Here is a 14,677-nt window from a genome sequence, read left to right on the forward strand (position 1 = left end):
ACCTGCATCTACCTCTGATACTGTCTGAGCTGTGTGCCTATATATTCTGCAAATGCCTCTGTACTGATGTAAGTACCCTGTGGATCATTGTCTCTGACAGATAAAAGTTTGTTCTGTTTGACTGCAAGACCTCCTGGCGCCCATTTATTTATTGGCTAAAGCACAGTAGCCTGTGGGAGTTGTAGTTGTGCTACATCACACCTTCAATACTTCCTTTTGCAAAGGCCCTGCCTTAAGTGTTAGAGTCCAGTGCAACCCATGCTCTACTATACTAGCTGGTGATTAACCCTGTTGGCCTGGATAGTCCAAAAATGTGTTACATCTGTTATGGAGGAACTTTGGACTAGCAGTGTGAATAGGCTCTAATATTATTACAGTAACAACTCTTATTATCTTTTGTTTTTATTATCTATTGTTTTTTCATAAGCAGATAAGTACATTCCCTTCATTTTTGACACTACTGTGAGGAAAGCAGATACCTTTACCACTGTACCTATACTGATAAGGAGCTGAGAAAACATTAAGGGGGAAATTCACTAAAGGGCGAAGTAACTAACTTGTTTAGATGGTGTGAGGGGATGCATTTGCATGGTATCAGGGGATGCATTTGCAAATTATTCTTCAACCACCTGTCTTCAGTTTTTTGTATATTTTATTATTATCCTTATTATTTTACCTCCCTTATATTGTGCCAGCTTAGTTCACAGCAGTCCCAGCCTCTGTTTTCAATGTATATTCCTAATGTTATATCCATTTAAACATCCTGTATGTATGCATTTTGATTTTGGGAGGGAACTAGATGACCTGGAGAAAATCTATTTATTGGAACACTGGCAGGACCTGGATAAGCAACGTTTCAGGCTACACAGAGCCTTTTTTCAACAGAAAAGATTTGTGGTGCTGTACTTCAATCAATAATTGTAAGAGGATTGGAAGGTGGCCAGTCAGGGTATGTGCACCGGACCCACAAATTTCAAATGTTTGGGAGCTGATTCTACCAAATAAGCTGGAGAAAATCTACTCAAGCAGAGGTAGAACATACAGGCTCCAGGCTAATTTTTTTTTTTAGTTGACCTTTGGCTTTGAGCATATTGGTGTAAAAAAATGTGATTGTGATATTTATGTCTTATTTTCTTGCATAAATTGCTTTTTTCCCCCTCTAATTGGATATTTTTACCTTTTTTTTTGTCAGCTAAAACCTCACAAACTTTTATTGAAAGAGAAAAACACTCATGTTACATACTGAATAAAGTGTTGCTATTGTTACTATTGGATTGTTCTGCTATACTTTACTTCTTTAATTGAGATTTTTCTTTATACAGTATAATTAACCTAGCTGCTCTGTTACTTATAAGTAGAACAGCTGTGAGGGATAATATTTTATGGTGAACAGTTAAATCCCTCATGGGGTACCAGCACAACTACAGTAATTTGCATATTTTGAATTCTGTAGAAGGTACCAGTATAACTACAGGCTTTGTGTGCTTATTGCAGTATGGGAATACAAATGAGCAGTTACATTGCACAAGTGTAACCTACAGGCATTTCTCTCCCCTGCAGTAAAATTTGAGATCTTTATAGAAAAGAGGCCAATGAAATGTGACAGGGGGCATAAGCAAAAACTATAGAGACAGAAAAAGAACAAACATGAGTAAAAAGCAGTGTGATAACGTGTTACTGCACCAGTTTTTGCACATTCACATCTTTGGTTCATGTTATGGATTTAGGGCTCTTACTGACGAGCGGTTGTAGCTGCGCTCCCCTGCGTTTCGTTTTTCTGCGTTCAGCCACAGGGGAGCGCAGGAATAGACGCATTATGTTTTTTTCCAATGGGGCTGAAAAATGCAGCATGTTGCGTCTCAACCTGCATTCGGCACCTACACACGCCTGTGTGAGGACAGCCCAATTGGAAAAAACGTAATGCGCAGCTACAACTGCTCGTCAGTAAGCCCTTAACATAAAAGGGGTGTTTAATTAATTAATGGACCACCTCACTTATATAAAATATATGGGTATGGGTATAAATTAATGGATTTCCAGATTCAATTTAATGAAAAAACTTATCATGTACAGCATATTTCTTGCTTTTCTTTTTTAACTGGATGTCCACATGGCGGATGTTGTCCTCCAAGGACTTTTAATGACCTCCATCCTGTTCAAGGTTTGTATAGATTTTTTATGACAACACTGTTTTATTATAATCTGTTCTAGTCTAGTAAATTCGATAATCGGCCCACAAAAGGGACAAAGTTTGACAGCAGTAATGTAGTGTCTCTCTAGGTTTCTCCACTGTCTACAACTGAGCTTTCATGAAATAATTCCCAAATTTGTCTTGGTGAATTAAATATGTCAAATTACATATTCAATAGGCATTCCTTTTTTAATGAACTAGAATATCCAGGAACTTTATTTATTTTGATAATCCTAGTAGTATTTTTAACACCATTCACAGACTAGGGCACATATTTATAGTGGACTAGGCACCTGGTGGGAGAATTAAACTGCTGCCAAATCGCCTGCCATTTTAGTCCCTAGCGTAGGGGGGGGTGGGTTGTGAGTGGGGGGACAGGCGTGTAAATTAGCACTAGACAGAAATCCGTCCCTGACTATTCGCACAGGTGTTTATGATCACCATTGTCCTCTGTTATGCAGGTATGGGACCTGTTATCCACAATACTTGGGACCTAGGGTTTTTTAATTTACCGTATCTGTACCAGCATAACTAATTTGCTTTAATCTGTGTACTGCATATAGAAAATGACAGGGCATTTTTATCAAGAATCTAATTTAAGAGTTGTTGAGGGTTTTTCTTCCTCGGATAAACTCAAATTTTATGGAAAAATCCAAATGTCAGAAATCCTCATGAAAAACTACAGGGAAAAAACACCAATGATTGAGTTCACGTCCCAAAAAAACCTGAATCGATCGAATTTATGTCCTGAAAACTTAAATTGTTTGAGTTGTTGGATAAAAACCTAATTTTTACATTCTTATTTTCAAATGTTTTTTTCTTAATAATTCACAGATATTCGAGTTTTCGAAAAATATAACTTGAATATGTGAGTATGGGTGCAAAAAAAATTTTGAATAATGGGAAAAAAAAAAACCATATATATGATAAATCTGCCCCAAAATGTCTGCTTTGTTTCTAGGGGGTTACAACACTGGGTCAAATTGGTGCAATGTTATCATATGAGACCTGCTATCTAAGGCAGATGCTACTGCTGGAAGGCAGGTATCACTATGTTGATTTGCACATTCTGAAGTGATACTTCAGTGTCACATAGATAATGTGTTTATCTTTAAAGAGCTTGGGACATGGCTCTCTGTAGTCTCTCTCTAAGTCATGAAGCTGTATTATATTAATGCTTCAAAGTATTTCTGGTAATTGTTTATTATCCTTATTTGGTCAGTGGTTAACTGGTTAACACATGCCTTCATCAGCATGACCCTTCTGGAAAGTCGATATCAACCTTCCTGATATTTTTATTTCTCTTCCTGTGTTATTGTGACTTGGAATGCTGATCTTTCGGTTCACTGGGAAGTAAATGCTTAATCTACATTAGCAAGACTGCAGGAGAATTGTAGATCTGCTTAACTGCCTTGTGGCTGAAGGAAGTAGGCTTTAAAGAAGAAAAATAGTACAGTTTCCGGATGGTTAACAGGCAACCGTAGAGAATGGGGAGAAGAGGGCGGGTGAGGAATCTTATCAGAGATTACCAGCAAAACACATAAATAAATCATATTTCTGTATAACACAAAGAAAATGGTTGGTGTAGAACAGGAAAGTATTAAAAGTGTATAAAGTATTAAACTAGAAAGAAAAAAGGAAGCCAAAGACATTAAATTCAGGCACAAAAAAATTTAACTAAAGCAATGCATAAACCCTTACGCATTTTAAGTACTTGATAATAAAAATACAAGATGTCTACTGGGAAAAGCTGACTGGAAATGCTGAGAAATGAGGTCTAACATAGATAACACCTACTGCTCATTGGTTGCTATTGCCAACTGCACTTATTATTATTTATAAATCTGTGACATTCTTATTATTATTTATAAATCTATGACATTCTACAGAGATTGCAAGTCATTTATATAATCCAGTAGGAGCTAACATCACTATATTTAAATAAAGGAACATGTCTTTGATGCCAAAATCAGTACTGTCACCAGTAATGAACACTGGCCACTTGGCAGAATATTGTATACAGCACTTGTTAATGTGCAGAATGCCATGTGCAGTGGCCATTTATCTAAAATGTTGCTGCTGGCGTGTAGCCAAAGGAGACCAATATTGCATGCAAAAAATATAGGTATTGATTTATTATGTTTATGTTCTGTGTTGATCTATGATCCTATGGGTAATGCCACAGAAAATAATTGAATCATCAATTGACAAATTTATTAACTTAAAGGGGAACTATCGCGAAAATGAAAATTTAATATAAGCTTCATCATATTGAAGTAAGAAACTTTCTAAATACAATCAATTAATAATTCTGTACCATTTCTGAAATAATCAAGTTTATCTTCACTGTCTCAGCATCTGTTTCTCTTCATTCTCACTTCATGCAGCAGTTGAGTGTCAGATATTCATTGACAGTTAGATCAAATATATTTTAGGGGGGGGTTCCTTTCCTAGCAAATGTGTTAGAGCTCACAAATACCTGATTCGAGTACAAAGAAAATCTAACAAAATAAACGCCTTTTTACAATTCCTGCATGTAGAGAGACATGATGTCCGGTGATTTTAGTAGACTGAACTCTAATACATCTTCTAAGAAAGGAAGCCCCCCTCCCCCATAAGATATAATGGATCTAACTGTCAATAATTATCTGACACCCAACTCCTACATGAAGACAGAATAAAGACAAACAGATGCTGAGAGAGAGGGATAGTGAATATAAACTTTATTATTTCAGAAACAATACAGAATATTTAATTGAATATATGTAGAAAGTTTCTTATTTCAGTATGATGGAGCTTATATTAATTTTTAATTGTCGTGATAGTTCCCCTTTAACGAGGAATGCCCAGAACTGTAATGCATGGCAAAGACCGATATAAGCTCTTAAGGCTACACAGCCATAATTACATTACAGATCTTAGCTCCTGCAAACCAAAAACATGTTTGATGCCTTTTTAATTTTGGGGGCGAGAAAATAAAGAGCAGATTTTCTAAACATAATTTCTCTGTAAGTGTCCTTTTAACAAGAAAATGCTGAATATTGCCATTACCTAGGACAAACTGAACAATAAAAACATTAATGGAAGGTAATTAAGTATAAGCTGAGATATTAACATTATCAGCACTATAGCTTTTTATTTTTAACCCAATTCTGCTTGATCTTACCCTCCCATTGAAACACCTGCAGCCATGAGTGAGGCTTCTGGGTACATAGCATGCACATGATTAATGACTGCCTCCAAGTCCTCTGTGTTTGCAGCACAGTACGTCCTTGGGGTCTAAAGAAAGAAATCAAGAAAATGCAGATGTGAGACTCAAATAATCTCAGAACATGGGTACTGTTTTTACTTTAGAGAGTATATATTAAGGTGTAATTAACTTTAGAGAGTAAACATTATGGTGATAACAATTTATTTAAACAGAGTTTAAAAATGCCGAGAATGCACTTTTGAATGCACTTACTCAGTTTTACACTGCTAATATCATGCTTTTTCCACAGCAGGTTCAAACGGATCTGGTAATTATTATTAGAAAAAACACCAACATATTCCACAGAGATGTATGGTTGCTGGCTAGCCACCAAAGGGTTAAATGAGCGAAAGAGGCAATATATCCGGATGCTACTCTGTACAGTTCACTTCCTCTTTTGTGTACCGTGTATATACCCCAGTATAAGCCGAGTTTTTCAGCATTCAAAATGTGCTGAAAAAGTCTACCTCGGCTTATACTCGGGTCAGCGGTACGACCCAAGTAGCTGAGATTGCAGTCACTTTTAATCATTCCTATACCAACAGTACACTTGGGGAGAGACTGCAATATCCCACAATGCCCTTTGTTGGTTATATGAAAGAATAACAGTGCGCCCTCTGTTGGTTATACTAAAGAATAACAGTGACTGCAATATCACACAGCGCCATCTGTTGGTTATATGAAAGAATAACAGTGACTGCAATATCACACAGTGCCATCTGTTGGTTGTATGAAAGAATAACAGTGACTGCAATATCACACAGCGCCATCTGTTGGTTGTATGAAAGAATAACAGTGCGCCCTCTGTTGGTTATATGAAAGATTAACAGTGACTGCAATATCACACAGCGCCCTCTGTTGGTTATATGAAAGATTAACAGTGACTGCAATATCACACAGCGCCCTCTGTTGGTTATATGAAAGAATAACAGTGACTGTAATATCACACAGCGCCCTCTGTTGGTTATACGAAAGATTAACAGTGATGGCAATATCAAACAGCACCCTCTGCACATGGTAGTGGGACAGTGGGACAATGCACACAGTAATCCATTTGGCAATTCTCTGTCACCATCAACTTTGCAAAGAAGTCCGGTTGATCGCTGGGGGGTCGCTTTGGCAGAATGTGCGCATCTGGGAGACAGGGCTGTAGTTGTGTCTAGGCTTATACTAGAGTCAATAAGTTTTCCCAGTTTTCGTAGGTAAAATTAGGTACCTCGGCTTATACTCGGGTCGGCTTATACTCGAGTATATACGGTAGGTTTAAGTCGGCTTTAAAATGTAAATGAGAGATGGAAGAGAACTGTGCCTCATTAATTTAAAGGGACAATTACAACCCTTGTTCAACAATGAATACTGCTTGTGCTGAACATACTTTTTACTTGTTGTTGCTACTTTAAATGGATACTGTCATGGGTAAACATGGTATTTTAAAAGCACATCAGTTAAAAGAGCTCCTTGCTTGTGCTAATAATTCTTGATAATTAAGTAAATAAAACCGCTAACTCGCTTGCTTCTAAAGCATGTAAAGCAGAGGAGCAGCAGAGGGAATGATCGGGTGAGTTTTTTCAGCATGACGTTCATACATTTGAATTATTCACCTGATCCTCCCTGCATGCAGCTGTGACCAATTTCAAGGATGTCATTTTTGTATTATTGCAGGTGATGAGTGCCTGTTGGGCTGCGCCTACTACTTATTCTGCCATACTGGCCTAAACATAGGGGAGCACAGGTGGTAAAGTTGTACCGGGCCCAGGCCGGCTGTGCTGCTCTTTATGAATTAGCCAGGCCCCCATAATTTTGCCTCTTTATAGGTCACTGGTAAGGCCCCACCTGGCGTATGTAGTGCAGTTTTCGACTCCAGTCCTTAAGAAGGATATACATGTGCTGGAGCAGGTATGTCCAAAGTCAGGCCCGGGGGCCAATTCCGGCCCGTTTTCAAATTTACAGCGGCCCTCCGACTCCATGATGAAATTAATAATAACGAGGCCCCCCTAGCACAGTGTGAAAAGGAATTGTGTAGCTGTAGCAGAAATGAGAGCCGTGCATGACAACATGCCAGTACATGTCTATTGCTAACACCTTCAGCACACAGGCAGCAGTATAGTCCAAGTGGCAGATCAATTCACTAATGTGCCCAAATATAACTGCTACGGCCCTCACACATTTTCACCTCACCAAATCTGGCCCTCATTGCAAAAGTTTGGACACTGCTGTGCTGGAGAGAGTGCAGAGACGTGCAACTAAACTGGTTAGAGGGATGGAAGACTTAAATTATGAGGGGAGACTGTCATGGTGGGGGGGAAAGAACTTTCATTTGAAGCAACGTTGGTGGTTCTTCACAGTGAGGACAGTGAGGTTGTGGAATGCACTGCCGGTTGATATTGTGATGGCTGATTCTGATAATGCTTTTAAGAGGGGCTTGGATGATTTTTTGAACAAGCATAATATCCAAGGCTATTGTGATACTAAAATGTATAGTTAGTATAAATATCGGTATATAATACACAAAAGCCATGAATATCCTGTAAATTATATCCTTATAAACGGTGAGTTCTGATGTCATCAGTTATAAACGGTGAGTTCTGATGTCATTTCTGTCACATGATCATTGAAATGTGTGTATTATAATAAATAAAGTACCCCCAGTTGTAAAATATGAGGATATTAGAAGTAACCTCGGAGTTCCATGACCTGTATATATGACCTGTTTTTATATGGTCAGGAAACTCCTCTGTAACTTATATTTTACTAGAGGGGGTACTTTATTCACTGTTTATAGTTTATGTGAGAGTATAGAGGGGCCAGTATGTGTATGTATGGATGCTGGGTTTCATTTGGAGGGGTTTGGAGGGATTTAACAATGTAACTATCTCTCCTGCCAAATATTTTCAATTTACCTTACTCCAATTATAATTCTGCAAAAACTCAATGATCGGGTAAATTAAAAAGCTTTATAACGTTCCACCTGTCAGACTTTCACAATTTTTCCATTCATTCTTTCATATGCTTTCCTTTAATGCTGTACCTTTCCAGAATGAAAATGTTTATTGACCAAAATAAGAAATAAGTCATAGAAGGGGAAATAGAATATGAAAATGAGGGTCTGGTAACATGGAGGCTGTATGAACCAGGGATTATTAACAAGTGTCTGCACTGAAAAGCATCTGTTCTCCTGATATTACTTGCAGAGGGAAAGGAAGCTTTTAAGGCAACAATAGGCATGTGTAATGAGCACATATGGGAATAAAACACTGATGACTGATTAATTTACAAAAAAATTTTCATTTACCAAAAATGTTTTTGTACAAGTGAAAACTATAAGAAATAAAAAATAATAACGACAACCCTAGCTCAAAAAGGAATGATATTAGCAGTATAAAACTGGAAAAATAATGCAAAGGATACAAAAAAGAATATTGATGTCAATTGCTTAAGTGCTTATAAGACCTGATTGAGCAAATTTTAATCATTTTTGAGGGTTTTAGATCTCTAATGTCTTCAGTTATGCTCTTATTAACTCTACTGCCTTCCTTTCCCTTGATTTCATTTAATAGCAACTTATTGGCAGTATTGGCTGCCACACATTGCAAGAAGTCATAAAATAATGCTATCTCATTATACCCTACCACCTGCATTATACTAACATTATACTAACATCCTTATCGTGTGATATAAGATGGGCATCACATATATAAAATCAGTGTAGCACCTCCCTTAGCTTTATGTCAGATTTGGCAGTGTTGCTGACATTAGCATTACAGAAATTGACTGTCCAACCGGATTCATTTATAAAGACCAGAAAACATATGGAGAAGACATGTCTTGATTTATATATATTGATTGTAGAATGTTAACAAAAGAAAGTCATTCTAAAATGAGTTACTAAAAGCTTTTAACTGCAACATTACATGAAAAAAATCCTCTAACTTCTGACAAAGCAAATTTTAAGGCTTGCACTATATTAAGAAGTGCCTAGCAAACATTCTATATCTATGCTTTACCACTGTAACTTTTTTAACAATGCTAAATGTTTTAAGCTAAAATAAAGTAGCAGACCAACTCTGTCAATTCTCTCTATCTCTGTATATGTTAATTTAGGGTCTGCTGTCTAATCTTTCATTGTTCTATTTAATAGCACCATGAGCACCCCATTCTGATAATGTTTGCCCCTGAAACTCTTATTAGTAAATCTAGCATAATTAGAAGTCCCACCACCACTTGCAGTCGTTGAGTGTTTCTCATTCAATAGCAGTGAATTAACTAAGTAACCAGTAAGGAGTGACCAGGTGCATATATAATCAGGATGCAATAAATCTTTTTTTGGATTCAACTGAGTACTGAATTCAGACCCTAATTTGCATATGCAAAGTAGCAAATTTCTGGAAAAAAGAAGTGCAACAAAAACACGGCACCTTCCATTGTTGCATGGCAGTGTCGGACTGGGCCGGCGGGAAACCGGGAAAAAACCCGGTGGGCCCCGGCCCACATGGGCCCCCGCCAGCCCAGCCATGTTTCCTGATCAGGCTCCCCCTTGAAAAAAGGTCTCTGCTGCGCTGACGCACAGTGCAATGGAGTTCGCGCAGGCGCGCACTGCACAGACAATCATGCAGGTGCACGCCGCACCAGCATTCGCGCAGATGGAGACAGAAGCTCGAGAGTGAGGTCGCGCAGAGGTAAGCCAGGAGGGGGCCCCCGGTGACTGCCTGGAGGGGCTTTCATGTGGCAGTCCTGGTGGGCCTCCATTACTCCAGTCTGACACTGTTGCATGGCCTAAACAAAAGTCACGTGATTTTTAAGGGTCCAAATTCAGGTAATAAGTAACCTTGCCAAAATAGTATTTATAATTGGATAAATTAAAATTGTCCAAACCTATACACATGTAGAGTTGCCACCTGTCTGGATTTTACCTGGACAGTCCGGTATTTGGAAGGGCTGAAACCTTTCTGTCCAGATTTCCAAATTAGGAAATCCAGACAGGACACTGAAAATAATGACATAGTGAAAAAGTTGGCAACCCTATACACATGCCAAATTAATGTCTCCATTGGATGCCCATAGACTCCAATGGGTGAAAAAATTGTCATGCATCAAAAAAATTGTCACGCATGGACTTTAATGCATTTGGCGAATTTTTCACCTTTTCGCAAATTTCTAGAGAAGCGAAACGGGTAAGATTTGCCAATCACTAACAATCAATGTCTGATTGGGACTTAGCCAAATTTTCATCCAACAAGAGAAAGTTGTGCTCAGCACTAATTTTTAAAAACATTAAGCAGGGGGTGCAATGAGGCTGTGACCACAAAATTCACATTCACACAGACAAATACAAAAGGTTCTTTGCAAATATTCATCAACGCATCAGAGAGGCCCTATATGGAAAGCAGTCACTGACAGGTCTTGGCACAATCACATGTACAGCTATGGGATCGGTTATCCCGAAACCCATTATCCAGAAAGCTCTGAATTACGCAAAGGCCGGTTCCCACAGCCTTCATTATAATAAAATAATCCAAATTTTTACAAAATGATTTCCTTTTTCTTGATTCAACCCAATATATCAATATTGGAATCAAAACCTGGGGTTTTCCAGAAAATGTATCTTTCCGTAATTTGGATCTTCAGTCTACTAGAAAATCATTAATTAACATTAAATAAACCCATCAGGCTGGTTTTGCCTCCAATAAGGATTAATTATATCTTAGTTTGGATCAAGTACAAGGTACTGTTTTTAATTACAAAAAAAAAGTATTCATTTTGAAAATTTTGGATTATTTGGATAAAATGGAATCTATGGGAGATGGCCTTTCTGTAATTCTGAGATTTCTGGATAACTATTTTCCAGATAACGGATCCCATACCTGTATTCCCCATGTGCCCTTAGCTGTAATATTTTCCCTGTCTCTATTATTTCTGTGCATTTCCCATCTGAAAATATTACTAGCATCACAATAAAATCTTGCTAATTCACCATTAAATTCTGATTGAGATTCTTATACTGGCCATACACCTGCATATACTGTGAGGCACTTATACTGCTTATACTGATAATGTATGCATTTGCATCTGTATGTAGATATGATACACAGTAACTGGAAGGCAGTGTTTGAACTAAATTTTTTAAGGTTGTTATATATCAATTTTTCCATCCATCTGTTCAGTTTTTTTTGGTTTCTTGACAACTTGGTAATGTTGCTATTCATCTTGCCTGGGAATCTCAAGCAAGTGCAGTGTACAAGGCGCAAATTTCACATTCAATCCAAACTTAAATTCCATTAGAGCAAGCACCTTTGCACAGTTATTGTGCATGAACATATCCCAGCAGCTCTGCGGTCAACTAGCGGAGGCAAATTTGATGAGTTTTAATGGCCCTTTAATCCAGTGCTGGCTATGTATTCTGTACTCACCAGAACTTTATAATTAATACATTATGTAATTAACTGAAATTCTAATTTAATTTAAAGCTACTAATGGGTTAAACTACTTTTGATTGTGGATGTGAGATTCCCACCACGGGAGCTTAACATACTAGTAAATGTAAAGCTGATTAGACAAATATAAACTCACAATGGAGATGTATTTTTTTGTATGACATTCAATGAGGCGATTTACTGGCCATGATTCATGTCAGCCTGCTGAAAGTTGACGTAAAGGTGAACCATCCCTTTACATTCTATGGTGTTTGTTTGCACTTGTACTGCTCTTGTGGTTCAATTTAAAGCAAATCCCACCAACAATGATCCAACATCTAGTGGAAAGCCTTCCAGGAGTGTAGGGGCTGTTATAGCATTAAAGGATAGGCCAACTCGGTCTATCCTTGGTCTGGTTTCATAAGAGACATCGGACAGATGTTGAACAACTCTCTGCAGCTTGAAACAAAGAAAGGTTCCTGCAGAATAGCCCTCCATTCAACCTTCTACATTTAGAAATCATACATACAATATTGATGTCTTGGGAAATCCAATTTTCTTACTACCAAATTAGACAAACTGTGAACACATATTTTAATTTTTTTCTTACCAAAAGTTTCTCTCCAGAAACCCCTCTATTGTTAAACACGACACACCTACAATAAAACAAAAAATCATGTTGACATTTGTAGGCAATTTAAGCTGTAAGTTAAAGTGGTACTTTTTGATCAAAAAAAATAAAATTGTGGTCTAATATTCACTCAAGTTAGAGCACTGCAGTAAAATATGATTCACTAACATTTCTAAAAAGTTATATTTTTCTGCATGCATGTATTACTTCCTTCCTGTCCCTTATTATGTTTATGACAGAGCTTATACACAGACAAAGATAGGGCAGCATAATGCACAGAATTAACCAAAATACTTTTAGCCTGCAGGCAGTAGGAATCACTTAAAAAATGAGAAAGTGGTTTTAAAAACAAACTTGTGAGTTTGAATAGGAAATTAAAGGCTGACAAATTTGAATGTAAATATGGAAGAAAGAGATCCCCTGAGCTTTTTAATTAGTTACATACAGCCTTACCAATCAGAAACCTCTTATAGAATCTCACCACAAAGAGCAGTTTAAAAAGTGGCTTTAATCTTTATAAAACACCAAACAGGAAACTCTCATATGCACAAACAATTGCAGGACCTTAAATCAACACATGCTAATTGTTAGAGTTATAGCTAAAAGCATTCTCCTAAGGACAATGGAAATTGGGTTTCTAAAAATGGTTGTGTGTTTTTGCCATGTGCTGAACACACGGCAGTAGCAGAAAAGTGCTAAGCATATGGATATATGGAAGTGGCGATCAAAATGCCTGCTACTCATCATTGGTCATTGATATGAGAAATTCAACAACAAATCATCACTCAACAATTTATATCAATGCCTTTTTAGAAGTATATTGTGAGTGCAGAGAAAATTGATGGGGTGTTTTTACCTATTATATTGCCTGACGATGCCCCCCTTGAGCCATAGTCATTAGGTGCCCCTTTAAGTAGATCATAACACAACGGATGTGCTATAGGAGGGTACAAAGAACCTGGTGGCCTGAGATTCAAAGAAAAATATAAACGGCAACTGTTCTGTAAGAGGCATCATGACTTTGCAGAGCAAAGTAGAAGCTGAGTGAGCAAGATACAGACAGAAGGCTCAATATTCCACTAACATGTTTCTGGTGGGGAGGAATGGAGATGGAGGATAATTTTCTGTTAGTTACAAGCAGCCTGCAGACTGTCGAGCAGTTACAAGACCGATAAAGACAAAACACTTAACAAATGTATAAAGCATGATAAATAAATATACATTTAAAACATGATATTTGTAAAATCCTTTTCTTTGGTATTCTGATGGGTTTCATTGTGATCAAAGCTGTGTCATATACAAAGTTCCTGCCTAAGATCCAGGCCTGAACTGGCAATCTTTGGCTTCTGGCAAATACCAGAGCGGCTGCTGTAAGATGCCATAGAAAGTGATCGAATTCTAATCGTACGATCGAAGGAATAGCGCATTCGATCGAATTCGATTCTAAGTTTCCCCCCCAAAAAAAACTTTGATTTCTCAAAGTCCACCAATTGACTCCATATAGGTTCTAGGAGGTCCCCCATAGGCTAAAACAGCACTTCGGCAGATTTTAGATGGCGAATGGTCGAGGTTTTAAAGAGACCGTACATGATACATTTTTTATTTCTTTTCAAATTCGAATCGAAGTTGGACTATTCCCTAGTTGAAGTACACAAAAAAATTGCTTGAAATTCGAAGTTTTTAACTTCGAAAATTCCCCTCGACCTTTGATAAATCTGCCCCTATGTATACTATATATTGTGAGTGGGTCCCTAAGCTCAGTAAGGGACAGCAGCACAGAGCATGTGCAATGAATCAGCAGGAAAGAAGATGGGGAGCTACTGGGGCATCATCAGAGGTACCGATCTTCCCTGCTGTGTGTTGCCTTGGGCTGGTGCAGAAGCCCAAAACATAACGCACAACATTTCTAGCTTACTTCTTTGGTTAAGCTTAAGTTCTCCTTTAATATGGGCCCAATATCCTGCCTCAAGGAAAGAGTCTATTGGTGACGCCACTTGCATAATCAGTTAATAACCCTAAGGATGGTGCATAGCAGCTCAACAGCCATAAAACCTAGATTACAAGGCAGGTAAAACCAGGAACGATCCGCGGGCTGCTACTGCCTGAGGCTGCCCCCTAAGTCCCTGTCTTAGTGGAAATAACTATCACATTCACATACCAATGCACATATGCACTACAGTCAATTAACGTTCATG

General features: G+C 37.9%; 1 protein-coding gene across 1 annotated transcript in view; it reads right to left on the reverse strand.

Moving 5' to 3' along the window:
- abhd3.S (abhydrolase domain containing 3 S homeolog) overlaps window positions 1-14,677 on the reverse strand; it is a gene marked incomplete at its 5' end in the record, with an annotated part of 32,894 nt that overhangs the window by 12,193 nt on the left and 6,024 nt on the right. The window contains 2 exon segments of the mRNA NM_001095957.1: window positions 5,358-5,470; window positions 12,462-12,507. Of these exon segments, the coding sequence (NP_001089426.1) occupies window positions 5,358-5,470; window positions 12,462-12,507 (159 nt within the window).

This window comes from Xenopus laevis, chromosome 6S (assembly GCF_017654675.1).
Source record: "Xenopus laevis strain J_2021 chromosome 6S, Xenopus_laevis_v10.1, whole genome shotgun sequence".
Taxonomy (NCBI): domain Eukaryota; kingdom Metazoa; phylum Chordata; class Amphibia; order Anura; family Pipidae; genus Xenopus; species Xenopus laevis.